Below are 12,198 nucleotides of genomic sequence, written 5' to 3' on the forward strand. Positions count from 1 at the left end.
GGCATCAGAGACGGAGACCTGCTGATTTTCGTCGGCAAGACCAATGTAACAGAGGCGGACTCAGATACTGTGAAAGAGCTGATCAGGTTAGGCCAATGTCACAGGCACACATAGGATACAGGGAAAGAGCGATTCAGGTAAGACCAACGTCACAGAGATATGTGAAGGAGCTTCTCAGGTAAAACCAATATTAGAGGCAGACGTAAATACTGAGAATGAGCTGCTAAGGCTAGAACAATGTCACAGAGATACTGCGAAAGAGCTGCTCACATTAGACTAGCACAGAGGCAAACCCGCACATTGTGAAAGACGTGGTATGCGCTGGTATGCGCTTAAACTATGTTGTTTGATAATTGTTGATGATAAAGTGTGTTGTTAATCTAGGAAATACAACGCAGATTGAGCGGAATAGTACAATTACGCTTATACCTAATGCATTTTGCATAATATCAGATAACGACGGGGTAAATTGGCAGCATATTGCTTGTTACCAATCACAATAACATGATACATCAACACAGGGAGAGCGGCGACACGATCCTGCTGGACATCTACCGGCCGAGCTCGCCGGGGTCGGAGACGGACAGCGCGTCCAGCTCACGCAGGTCCAGCGTGATAAGCTACGAGAGTCGCCCGGGCAGTGGAGCCGGCGGTCCGTCCCTGGCGGCGAACAGAGGAAGGCGGTACTCGGAGGCAGACGCCAGCCTCCGAGGCTTCACCGGCTCAGAGAAGAGCGTTGTTACTCCGCGGCGTGAGAAAGATATTCAAGAAAATGAGAAAAGGCGAGATCAGCAAAACAGCAAGTCTGACAAAAAGGAAGTTGGAAAAGATCCCGATGAGACAGTTCCCCGACATTTATCTGACGCGGACATGTCCCGGCGCATCTCCGACGGTTCGGAGTCGACCCTGTCTCCTCTGGAAGAGGACGAGGAACCAGCAGGCGGTGCCGGCCCGCCCCGGCGCCTCAGCTACCCGCCGACCCGTGCGTCCCAGCAGAACAGACGGGACGACCGCTGCCTCTCCGTGCCGAAAATCCTGCTGCACCGTCCAGACGGCAGCGGCGTTAGTTGTATCGGCAAGGGCGGCGCCAACGACTCCGGCAGTGACACCGATGTCGGTACGACCGCAGTGGAAGAGATGGAGAGCGATACCGATCAGAGCTCGTCAGAAATGGCTCAACAAAAGAAAGACGTTACTGAGCCGGCATCGGAATGTCAACAGAAATCGGACCAGCCAGCTGGTGGAGGAGAGCCTCTGAGAAAAGTAGCCACAGACCTCGCTCAAAAGGTAATCCATGAAGCACTCGAGTCGCACGCAAGCTCGTCTGGTACCGTAGATGACAACTGCAACCGCCCAAAGAACGACAAAACCACTTCAAAGGAGACTGAACAAAATGCCAATCAGGCTACAAGTCAAAAGCAACGTTCACAAGCGGAGACTGAAAAACGCAACAGCATCGTCCAGAACACCAAATCTCCTTCACGGAGGGGGTCACAGCAGATGGTTGACCCGCCCGAGGCCGAGCTGGAGTATTACAGGGTCTCACCACGTCCAGACACCCCTATCAACGAGGTGGCGCTGAGGAGGTACGGTGCCAGCTGCCGGCCGCGCCAGCAGGTGGTGGTCTCTGCCAGGGGACCCGGAGGACCCCCAGAGCCGTGCGGCCGGCTGGTGGCGCAGAGGAGGGCCAAGTTTGAGTTCCCGCAGGACCGCGAGCAGGGCGGCACGGGGACACACCCGGAGCAGGCCGGCACGAGATCAGAGCGGGGGTCGATTACAGGTTCCGCCGTCAGCTCGCCGGGAAAGCCTGAGAATGAGCGTCACCAGTCGTTTCCTGTCGGCATGGACCGTGGCACGGGAGCTGACCCAAAGTCGGGTTCAGATGTCAAGCCGACAAACGTAAAAAAAGCACAGTCAAAGCTGATTAGCTCCAGAACGCGTCAATCAAACGGTGAACTATCACGGGACACGTCTATTAGGAAAGAGGATTTGCGTCCGGACTGCGACAAAAATGCAGTAATAAAAGCTATCAGCGTTGTGGATGAAAGCTTCAAAGAAATCAATCAACTCGACAACGATGACCAGAACACCTACGCAGCGGGCGATTCCTCCGAAAAGACTGTCGATCAAAGGAAGCCTATCGCGGTTGCTGGCAAGGCTGGGGTCTCTGCTGTGCGAGTTGCTGGTTCTGGTGTACCCTCCGAAAAACGCTCTGGTGAGGCCGCTTCGTTGCCGAAAAACGTCTCTCAGAAGCCAATCGAACGACAATCAGCGGAGCAGCGTCAACAGGGCGTCAGCGAGCGACAGAGGACGGTGAGCGGCGGACGCCTCCCAGACAGGAAGACGACCGGGCGCGGGGAGCCAGTCTCCGCAGAGTCGGGATCCACCGAGACCAGCGACGAAGAGGACGAGAGCGATGACAACGAGCTTCACCACTGGGTCGTGCAGGTGAGTGAAGTACCAGGCCAGCACAGAGCGGGGGGATGAGTGCAGACTGCCTGTCTCGTGTGTGCAGCTCTGTCAGACTGTCACGGGCGTCGGGAGGGTGGCTGTAGACTGTCAGTCTGGTGTGATGGGAGGGTGTCTGCATACTGTCACTTTCGTGTGTCTGGAGGGTGACTATATATATATTGTCAGTCTAGTGTGTCAGGGGGACTACAAGTACAGACTGTCAGTCTCGTGTGTTGGGAGGATGGGTGCAGACTGTCAGTCTGGTGTGTTAGGAGGGTGAGTGTGCAGACTGTCAGTCTGGTGTGTTGGGAGGATGTGCACTGTGTAGCCTGCCAGTCTCGTGTGCATCGGGAGGGTGGCTGTATGTAGACTGTCAGGAGGGTGAGTGCAGACCGAAAATACAGGCTCGGAACCATGAGTGGCATGCCATTCATTCCCAGGGCGGGGGACGTAGGGTCGTTTATAACCTGGTTGTTAGGATGTTCAGCCGACAGCCATATATGTACATACATAAGAGGCTCTACTGATGTTTAAAAAAGGCTCGTACGATTTAATTGCAGTTTATTGCAACGTTGGTCTGCGCTTAGATTCTAATCCATTATCTCAATGAATTTGAAATATACTCAGGCATTTAAATTATAATGCAATGTGTGTATCAACGTTCCTTAATAATGTATTCAACTGAAACAAGTATGTTCGTATAGCGACAAGAAATGCGAAACAAATGTAAAGGTACACATACCACATGCTCACGAGGCAAATGTTTGGCAGCATGTGGCGTAAACACGTGACTAGGTTGAAAGTACGCTCCATTTTCGTTTAACTTTGCTGGGCTGGCAATGCACTCAGACTCCTGTGAAACGCTGATGTTCACAATCAGCACGCTCCTCCCTCATTTAACTCTCCCCAGCCGTGGGGGGTTTATGCCACCACGATATTTTTCCCGCACCTACTCAGAATCCTTGAGAAACCATTAACTAACCCAGTGGCGCGGGAACCGGGGGGGGGGGGGGCTAGCGGGGGCTGAGCCCCCCAGCTTTTCGGCTGGGGGGCTCGTAATGTATTTAAGCCCCCCCCCCCAGCCGGAGGAATCGAAATCGGAAATCTACCAACATAATTTCATAGATGCATACATAGGCGCGGGAACCGGGGAGGGGCAGTGGGGGGAGGTTGCCCCCACAACTCTGCGGCCGTGGGGGCGGTGCCCCACAACTTTTCATGAGGCCAGGAACCGTTGGGCAGCTTGTCCTCCCCAAATTAGGGGTTGTGGGTTACAAAGGAAGAAAGCATATAAGTGAAAAATCCGCCTCTTTCACTGGCTCGGCAACTCATTTGGCAGATTAAAACCTTTACTCCAGGTTGCCAAAACGGTAGTTTCTTCACTCAGGTGAGACGGAATACCTCACTTTTTTGCTTTATTTTCGTTTTTTTTTTTGTTGTTGTTTTTGAAAAGGCCAAAGTCTGAAAAAGTGGCCTAAAACCAGTGAGAAAACTAGATTTGGGGGTACCCTAGGTTGATCTGTATTATGGTTGAGCCGCCCCCCCTCCCCCCCAGTCTGGAAGAAGTTCCCGCGCCACTGAACTAACCTTTCGCACGCCTATAACCTATCATTCAGGCTGAATCTATTGGTCCCAATCGTATTTGCAGGTCAGTTGACCTGCCCTAGTTGACCTCACCAAAGGTCTCACGGATAGTTCGCAGCGCGGCAAAGGCCATAAGATGATTTTGGTTGTTACCTCCCGGTTACCTGCTCTCTAAAAATCTATATAGCTGCAGATGATAAGGTATTGAGCCATTTTTATCGACACCTCGACGATTTTTCTGTATTATCTACTATCTGAGAAATGGTGAGTGCATCAGAGCCGATGACTTTTCTGTATTATCTACCATCTGAGAAATGGTGAGTGCATCAGGGCCGAGGCCGTATACGGATGCGTGAAACTTATCAAATATGTTTTTGCCACTATCAATTATCATTGGCAGAAGCTGATCGGCTCCAACTCCATGCATGCACCCAGTGGTCACTCGTACGACTCGTCCCCCTAACCGGAGCGCCTCTACCCGCAGGATACCACATCCCCGGGCGGTGGGGGCGCACCCCTGCCTCAGCATCCGCGCGGGGCGGCCTCCCCGGCAGACGGTCCATCAAAACACAGACACAGGTCAGAGGTGCAGCCCGCTGGGGCCTGATGCAACTGAGACCACCGGCGGGCTGCAGACGGTGGACGGTCCCTGTTTGTATTGCCACCCGCCGGTGATGTATCGGTGGTTGGACTGTGAGCTATCGGCTGACATGGACCTCGGACGAGTGGTGTCTCTGAGAGGCGGCCCAGTCGGACACTCTCCGCGTCCTTCGCGTCAGAGCTGCGGCCTGGAACGTTAAAAGCCATGCGGCATAAAATAAGAAAGGAAGAATGCTGGATTTATATTTGTGAACAGTAACACCATATTATGTTCCGTTGTGAGCAAAAAAAAAAAAACAACAACAAAAGCATGCACGATTGAGGTGATTTCAATCCATTACCTGGCTGTACACTTTGTGAGCCCTTTGGTCACCACTACAAATGCAATAACCCGGCCGGGCCCGGGGGGGGCCCGGGGGGGGGGGGGTAATCCCAACCACCGCAGCCCGGGGAGGGGCGTTTTTCGCCCCCCGCCATGTCTAACTCCGTCAATATGGGAGTTACGGTAACAAAAGCGATACCAAACGAAAGGTCCTTACGAGACGATTCTAAAGCACCTAAAATGTTTGACCTCAGGTCAATTTTCAAGGTCAGAGGTCAAGGTCAAAGGCAAAACCGGCACATGTGTAGTGATCTCAAAGTAAGCGTTCTAGAGGACGGCAGGATACATCAAACCGGCAAAATTGGTTGTCAAAATTGGTTGTCAAACGAAAGAAGAGAATCTGAGGATTCCGAAACTGTGCTCAAAATTAAAGGTCAAGGTCAAGGTCACGCTCAAAATGGACCTCAAACTTTGCACTTTTTCGTGCATCTTGCGTGCTTACTTCCAAGATGTTTTGAAATGTTTTGAGGCTTATCAGTTCCCTATTTGTGGTTCATCTTACGATACTAGGCTGCTCAAAGGTCAAGGTCACAGAAGAGTATCCTTGCTAGAGGCTATTTCACTGATTCAAGTTAGTAATAATAAATAAGACAATTTTGCAATCCGGAAGCTCTAAATGAAAGCTTAGAGGAAAATAGATGCCAGATTCGTGATCAGCGGGTACCAAATCAATCATAGGCGACCTTTCATGTGTCAAGGTCAACCAAAGGTCATTCGAGGTCACATGAGGTCAACATAAAACTTGACCTTTTCCAAACAAAATATATATCATTCGACGCGGCTTGACAAGACGAATGCGATGGTACCACTTCCGTAGCTCTATAGGACCATTCTTGTCGAAATTATTTGCGAAAAATTAAAACCACATTTCGGGGTCGTTGACCTGACGTCTGACCTCAGGTCACCAAAACTATTTTTCCGTTTTTCTTCAGGTCAAACGCTACACAACCGTGCTCGTAATTTGTCTTTATCTCTAAAACTCTATTTTAGCAGCTATTTGAAGTTTGCGTCTGTGACGCCGAACTTTGCCGTGCAGGGGTCTAGAAAAATTGACCCTGTGACGTCATCAAGGGGGCTATGGCCAAATGTTTTTTCTTCAGAAGATGTCAAATGGATTGGAGAAAAGGTACTGAAAGGTTGGCTTTCCTATCCCTAAGCGTTCGGGAGCTATCGCAAATATTCGCCAGGGGGGGGGCGAAAAACGCCCCCCCCCGGGCCCGCGAGGGATAATGTATCCGATTCTTGCCCAATAATTATAAATTTTGGAAGTTCACTGAGCGAAACTGATTCGAAAATGTGTTTCAATTATCATATAGAGAAATTCCTATATAATATTCTTGAGGCATAAGCCGACACACACATAAATCTGCTTCTTTTTTTGCAGCGGAGGTACTTCACCGTCTGGTATTTCAAAGGACACCAAAGTGTCGAGCTCCGGGCATTCTTCAGGTAAGCGGGTCATCTGCAGCACCAGAATTTGGTAAGTCCCCGCTCCCCATAATTCCATTTCGCGGAAGTCGCCAGCTCCTAACGTGACAATGTATGACAAATACGTGATTATCTCTACAAAGTTTTGTAATAGTACTGAATATTTGATAGCACTTGCTAATCCAACCTGCATTTCTAGTGAAAATATAGAATCAACGAGCAGATATGGTGCACATGTGTCGAAGAGCAGCTAATTATGCGATGGCACGTCATACCTAACCGTCTCGTCCTACGCCATCATCTACGCCTTTTATACAAGCGGCACCTTTCAAACAGCACAGATGTTCTTTTTTGACACCTCAGTGCGCAAACCAAGACAGGAACTTTTGATTGGTTTGATGTCTGTTCAACTCCGACCTGCAAGCTTGTGAGGTGAGTTGCCTTTTCGGCAACAAATACTAAGCGAAGAACCCAGGCACCACGGGCCGAGTTTAGCTCCAGCCGTCTGGAGACTGAGATCACCCAAACATCAGCACGGTTAAATGCCTGGCGTCATCCTGAGCAGGTGTCGATGGAAGCACGCCAGGTAGCGGCTCATGTTCCGAGGTACTACAGCCAGAGGCCAGGTTACTCAACTATGTCGAGATCCGGGTCCAAGTCTGGAGCCGGGGCGGCCACCTCACTCAACATCACAGGGATGCGCATATACCTAAATTGAGGGTAAAATCAAGGCCACAATCGGCTTGGTGGATGCATAGTTATAAAGAGGTTAATGGTTGCATCAGAAGCTTCGGCAAGTACAGGTGTAGTTACAGAAAAATGACAAGCTCAAGTAAAACTTCCCTAAAAGTATATGTATGCATCTCATCACACAAGAAATAAATGATAAATTGCCTAGATACGGCCATCTTAAAAATTTGTCCTCAGGTCAAGGTCATGAGCTGGCAGGAAAAGCGATGTTGCATATCAGTTGGTCCAACTGCTATGGTATTTTCATCACTTAGACAACATGAATCTACCGGGAGTTATTTTATTTTATTTTTTTGACTTCTTGTGATATTTAATCACATCGCAGTTACATCAACGATATAATGAATTTGGTGTTATTGGAACGATTTAAAGGTAGTGTGCCAGCTTTCCTGGACCGTATGGAGTTAATGGCCCAGATAAGGAGAACCGGATTCGTTACGGTCCAAGGCGGACATGAGGACAGGTGGCGCCGCCGCCGCTCGCATAGCGGCGGGAATGTGAACTAACCTGTTTACCATAAAGGACTGTGCTAACGGCCGCTGCGGGCGCCGTTTGGGGGCTAGTTTTGACTTTGTACCGCAATTAATGGTTTATTTATAATAAAAAATGGACTAGCGAGAGTCGTGCCGGAATCAGAATTCAATGTTCTACCAAACTAAGCCATTTTCATTGTGATCACGTCATAGACTTCACCGCCCAACCCAGTAAAGCAGAAATATGTCGTGTCACCGGTGATTACATGCAAAAATTATTTGGCATATAGCATAAAAACCAGAACACCTTTGACTGCAGCGACTATGCGGTACTACAGAAAAATTGTATGGCCTACCTTATGGTGCCCATTACTTAATAATTAAGTTGAGTATTTCGTCGCCTAGCTCTTGTAAAACCGTATGTCCGCTAGTCTATGGAGTTTGGACCGTAACGTTTTAGAACTTGTCCATACCTTCAAAACTCATGGAAACGTCTTAAATTCTTCAAATTTTGAGTACCCCAGTGCGAAATTCGCCCCGACGCACAGTGGGGATTTTTCCGATCTAGCGCCTATTAATTCAAAAAATATTGTTTGGATTTTTGTTTATTTTTTGTGTCAGTAGGGCTAAGAAATGTCTGAATTTTTCATATATGGCATTGTTTTATCTGTATGTCCACAGCAAAACTAGGAAAAATGCGCCCAAAGTTCACACTCATGCGTGATTACTCAATGGGCTCAGCAAGGCCCGAAAGTATAGCTCAATTTCATTGTCCTGTCCTGTTGGTTTTAATCTTGCGAGGTCTTAAAGTTGCATATCGTCTGAAAGGCACCTTTATTAGGAATGGAATGGCAAACAGAAAGTATGCCACAACCTTTTTAAGGTCACAAAAATGCCCTTTACAAAAAACCCTTACAGACACCATATTGAAGGAATGGTATTCTAAATAAAGGTAGGAAATCAACAATGTTCTCCACACTTTTCCACTCCGAAATATATCCTATCGAATTCGCCACTTTCTTCTGCACAAGACAACGCCTAGTTTGGCTGCCGAAGCTTGCCTGAACACGGAATATTCACATTAGAGTATCTTAACACCCCACTCGAGGAGCGCTAGGGCAAACAGCACGATATAGGTATGTTCCGGACATAGGCGAATAATTTTACTTCGTGATTTATATGATGCATATTTTCTGAGACACATTCATTAAGAATAGGATGACAAGCGTAAATTATACATACCGTAACCTTATTAACCATCGCACTTGTGGGGAGGGGGAGGGGGAAGGGGTCGGATGAAACCCCATGGTTTTCCGCAAATTACTCGCGCAAAAAGCGGCCGATCGCGCCGAAACTTTCGGTACCCCCGAGATCATCAATTTTACATCTAACCTAAAAATTTCATGACTCTGACCCAACTGACCTTTGACCTGTGGCATATTTCTCGAGACCATTTTTGGCCGGAATCGCGATTCGGCGTATGCCAGCTCACATTATCCGCGGTTTCCAGTCTTTTTGTGGTTTTAAACGTTCATATATGTGAAATGATGTTGGTGCTATGCATAATGGTGGGAGTCAAGGTCACGTGAAGGTCAAGTCAAGGTCATTGACCTTTTGATGACCTTGGTTCACTTTTTCGAGTTTTACTTGTTTCTAGGGTAGTTTTTGGTGCTGATTTCGATTTTAGTAGCCATTTGAATATTTACGAAGTAGGTCTAGTGCCTTCGTTCCATGTTACGAAGCTATCAGTAGTAGGTGACACTTCTATGGATGGCCGGCAGGACGCCTACTAATTGATCTAACCTGACCTGACCCGACCTGGCCTAAATGCATAAAGACATCGTCTGTGATCAAAACTAACATTAAATTCGTGATCAGCACCCCAAAATACCCCGTAACATCCTAACTTTGCGAAGTTTCAAGAGGTCTCGATTTCCCAACTTCAGTTGGGTCATTAAACTGACTTGGAAAGTCAGCTTATGACCTTGGACTTTGAAATTGGATATATTCGGCCTAATTTCGTCATAGGCAGCACGCTTGACTTTTCCGCGAAGCTCTAGCTTGATCAGGGGCCAAACGGCTGAGCGGGGGGTCCAATTGATCCCCCTATATTATGTTGATTATGCACATTTACAGGTAAAATTCTCACCAGGACACACCAGCCAACATCTGTGCACAATCTGGCTACAATTCTACCTATGGTTTGCCCTCTACGAATAAATACGTGCTAGATCGGAAAAATCCCCACTGTGCGACGGGTTGTCGGTCGTACCCCCAACCACATTTCACACCACTATGAACAATAAATGCACACACTGAAATCGCTATTACCGATAGGCTCATCCAATCAAGTTTTGATAAACCCGTTCCTCATCATCTCCTGCGGTTTCGAACACGCCTGTTAGGTGCCCCGCGCCCAAAGCCAGGGCCCCGGTAACGTGAGGTAACCGAGTCAGGGCAGCGTGCGCTGACCCAAGCCGGGGCCGCGCGTCCTCCCGGTGTCATGTGAATAGCCCGGGGATGCCCGGGGACGCGGTAGACCGCGCCCAAAGCCGCGGCCCCGGCTTGGGTCAGCGCACGCTGCCCCGACTCGGCTACCTCACGTTACCGGGGCCCTGGCTTTGGGCGCGGTCTACCGCAGGTGGCTTCTGCTCATACTTTGTGGTACGGTGGTGGTGCGTCGGGCCGCGCGCTCTGACTTCGGCCAAGAAAAATGTGTCAGCTGATCATTGTCATTTCTGCCACTTGCGTGCGGTGAAATGGGGTCATAACTTAAGAGCAGACTTGTGCCAAGGTCCCAAAAAGATCCGAGATCCAGGGTTCGCAGAGTCCAAGGTCTGGGACCTTGATGGATCCTGGACCTTGCATTGTCATTTTTGTCATGAGACCTTGGAAACCCAGGACCTTAAACCATCCATATGCCGCGAGACCTTGGAATCCCAGGACCTTAACATTTGCATATGTCGCGAGACCTTGGAATCCCAGGACCTCAACATTTGCATATGCCGCGAGACCTTGGAATCCCAAGACATCAACATTTGCAAATGCCGCGAGACCCTGGAATCCCAGGACATCAACAATTCATGTGACATGAGACCTTAGAAACCCAGGACCTCAACATTTCATATGCCGTGAAACCATGGAAACCCAGGGGTCAGGACCTCAAAATTTTGGTATGCTGCAAGACCCTGCAGAATGCAGACCTTCAGTCCCAGTTTTATTATTTGTCATGGAATCTTAGGAGAATGGTCTGGACCTACACCATCACTTTGTTGAGGGACCTCAAGAATCCTGGAAGCTGGACCATGAGGTTTATGTTGCACATGGGCCACTAAGGACCCTGCACTAGGTTTTGTCTGTAAACACTTCAATAAGTATATATGGTTGAGCGACCAGCTGCAAGGCGCTAAGATAGATGCATGAAGAGAAAACGAACCAGACTGTGTAGACATATATAGAGCCAAATCGTTGTCATGGCTGTGAGGCAGAACTGGAACAAGAGGCCTGGTAGCTTTTTACATTATCAATGTTTTGGATTATGAAACTGTCAAATAGTGGACAGTGGTGGTTTGGAAAGGTCTTTTCTAATCTCACCTCACATATTTTCTGGGTTGTGATATGCCGGGCTTGAAGCTACTTGGAAGCTACCCACTGACCAAGTAAGTGTCAAACTTATTTGTTTTGAAAGTCATCAAATCACCATTGAACAATGAGCATTCAATATAAGCAATTATTCCATGACGGTTCAACTTTTTCGTTTAGCAGGTTTTCGTCGGACAATTTTCGTCTGCAGATTTTCGTCCGCAGACTTTCGTCTATTGCATTTTTTTCGTCTGTGCATTTTTAAGTCCGCGCATTTTTTCGTAAGGACATTTTCCGCCTCGTCCAGACGAAAAAATGCCGGACAGAAAAATACTCAGACGAAAAATGCACCAAATCAATTCGTACAGACGAAAAAATGCAAGACGAAAAAGTCAGACGAAAATCTGCCGACCAAGAACCATCTGACGAAAAAAATTGTCAGATGGAATTTTGTTCAGAGCCTTCAAGCTAATGTGAATGAACAGTAAGTAAGGTTTGCGCTCGCTGATAATCTAATTCTATTGGCTTAATCGCTCAGTTTTTCTGTGAGCGCTCGCGCAAACAAGACTTGGAACATATTTGAGTTTTTATCCTAGGTATTATGTAACTGAATGTGCAGAAAATCGAAGGCATATACCTATCCAGTTCAACTTTTCCATATTTATGAAGCCTGTAGGTTTTATTTCTGGCTTTTTGATATTGCCTGAAAGAATACTTGAATGTCTGTCTTCAATAACTGTAAGGTGCTATTTTTTTTTTTGTCCTACATTCCTATCCTACATTCCTACATTCATACTGATCAGGTAAGATTGATTTGAAAGGGACATGACAATACAAATTGCAAGGTACCTATTACCTACCTATATTTTTATGAATTTTTCAGGCTAGAGAAGGAGAGATCGATATTATGATCATCTTTAACTTGTGTTGAAGCTCCCCCTACCTATG

The 12,198-nt window shown here is 47.9% G+C and overlaps 1 protein-coding gene across 1 annotated transcript in view; it reads left to right on the top strand.

Moving 5' to 3' along the window:
• The first annotated feature begins 504 nt into the window (after positions 1 to 504).
• The window catches only part of LOC122372853 (regulator of G-protein signaling 3-like), a 35,158-nt gene continuing 23,464 nt past the window's right edge, over positions 505 to 12,198 (top strand). Inside the window, exons 1-4 of the mRNA XM_043350500.1 lie at positions 505 to 1,899; positions 2,251 to 2,448; positions 4,520 to 4,614; positions 6,402 to 6,466. Coding sequence (XP_043206435.1) covers positions 505 to 1,899; positions 2,251 to 2,448; positions 4,520 to 4,614; positions 6,402 to 6,466 — 1,753 coding nt within the window. The remainder of the gene's footprint in view (positions 1,900 to 2,250; positions 2,449 to 4,519; positions 4,615 to 6,401; positions 6,467 to 12,198) is intronic.

The sequence above is a fragment of the Amphibalanus amphitrite genome, unplaced genomic scaffold, assembly GCF_019059575.1.
Source record: "Amphibalanus amphitrite isolate SeventyFive unplaced genomic scaffold, NRLGWU_Aamphi_draft 001408F_arrow, whole genome shotgun sequence".
Taxonomy (NCBI): Eukaryota; Metazoa; Arthropoda; class Thecostraca; order Balanomorpha; family Balanidae; genus Amphibalanus; species Amphibalanus amphitrite.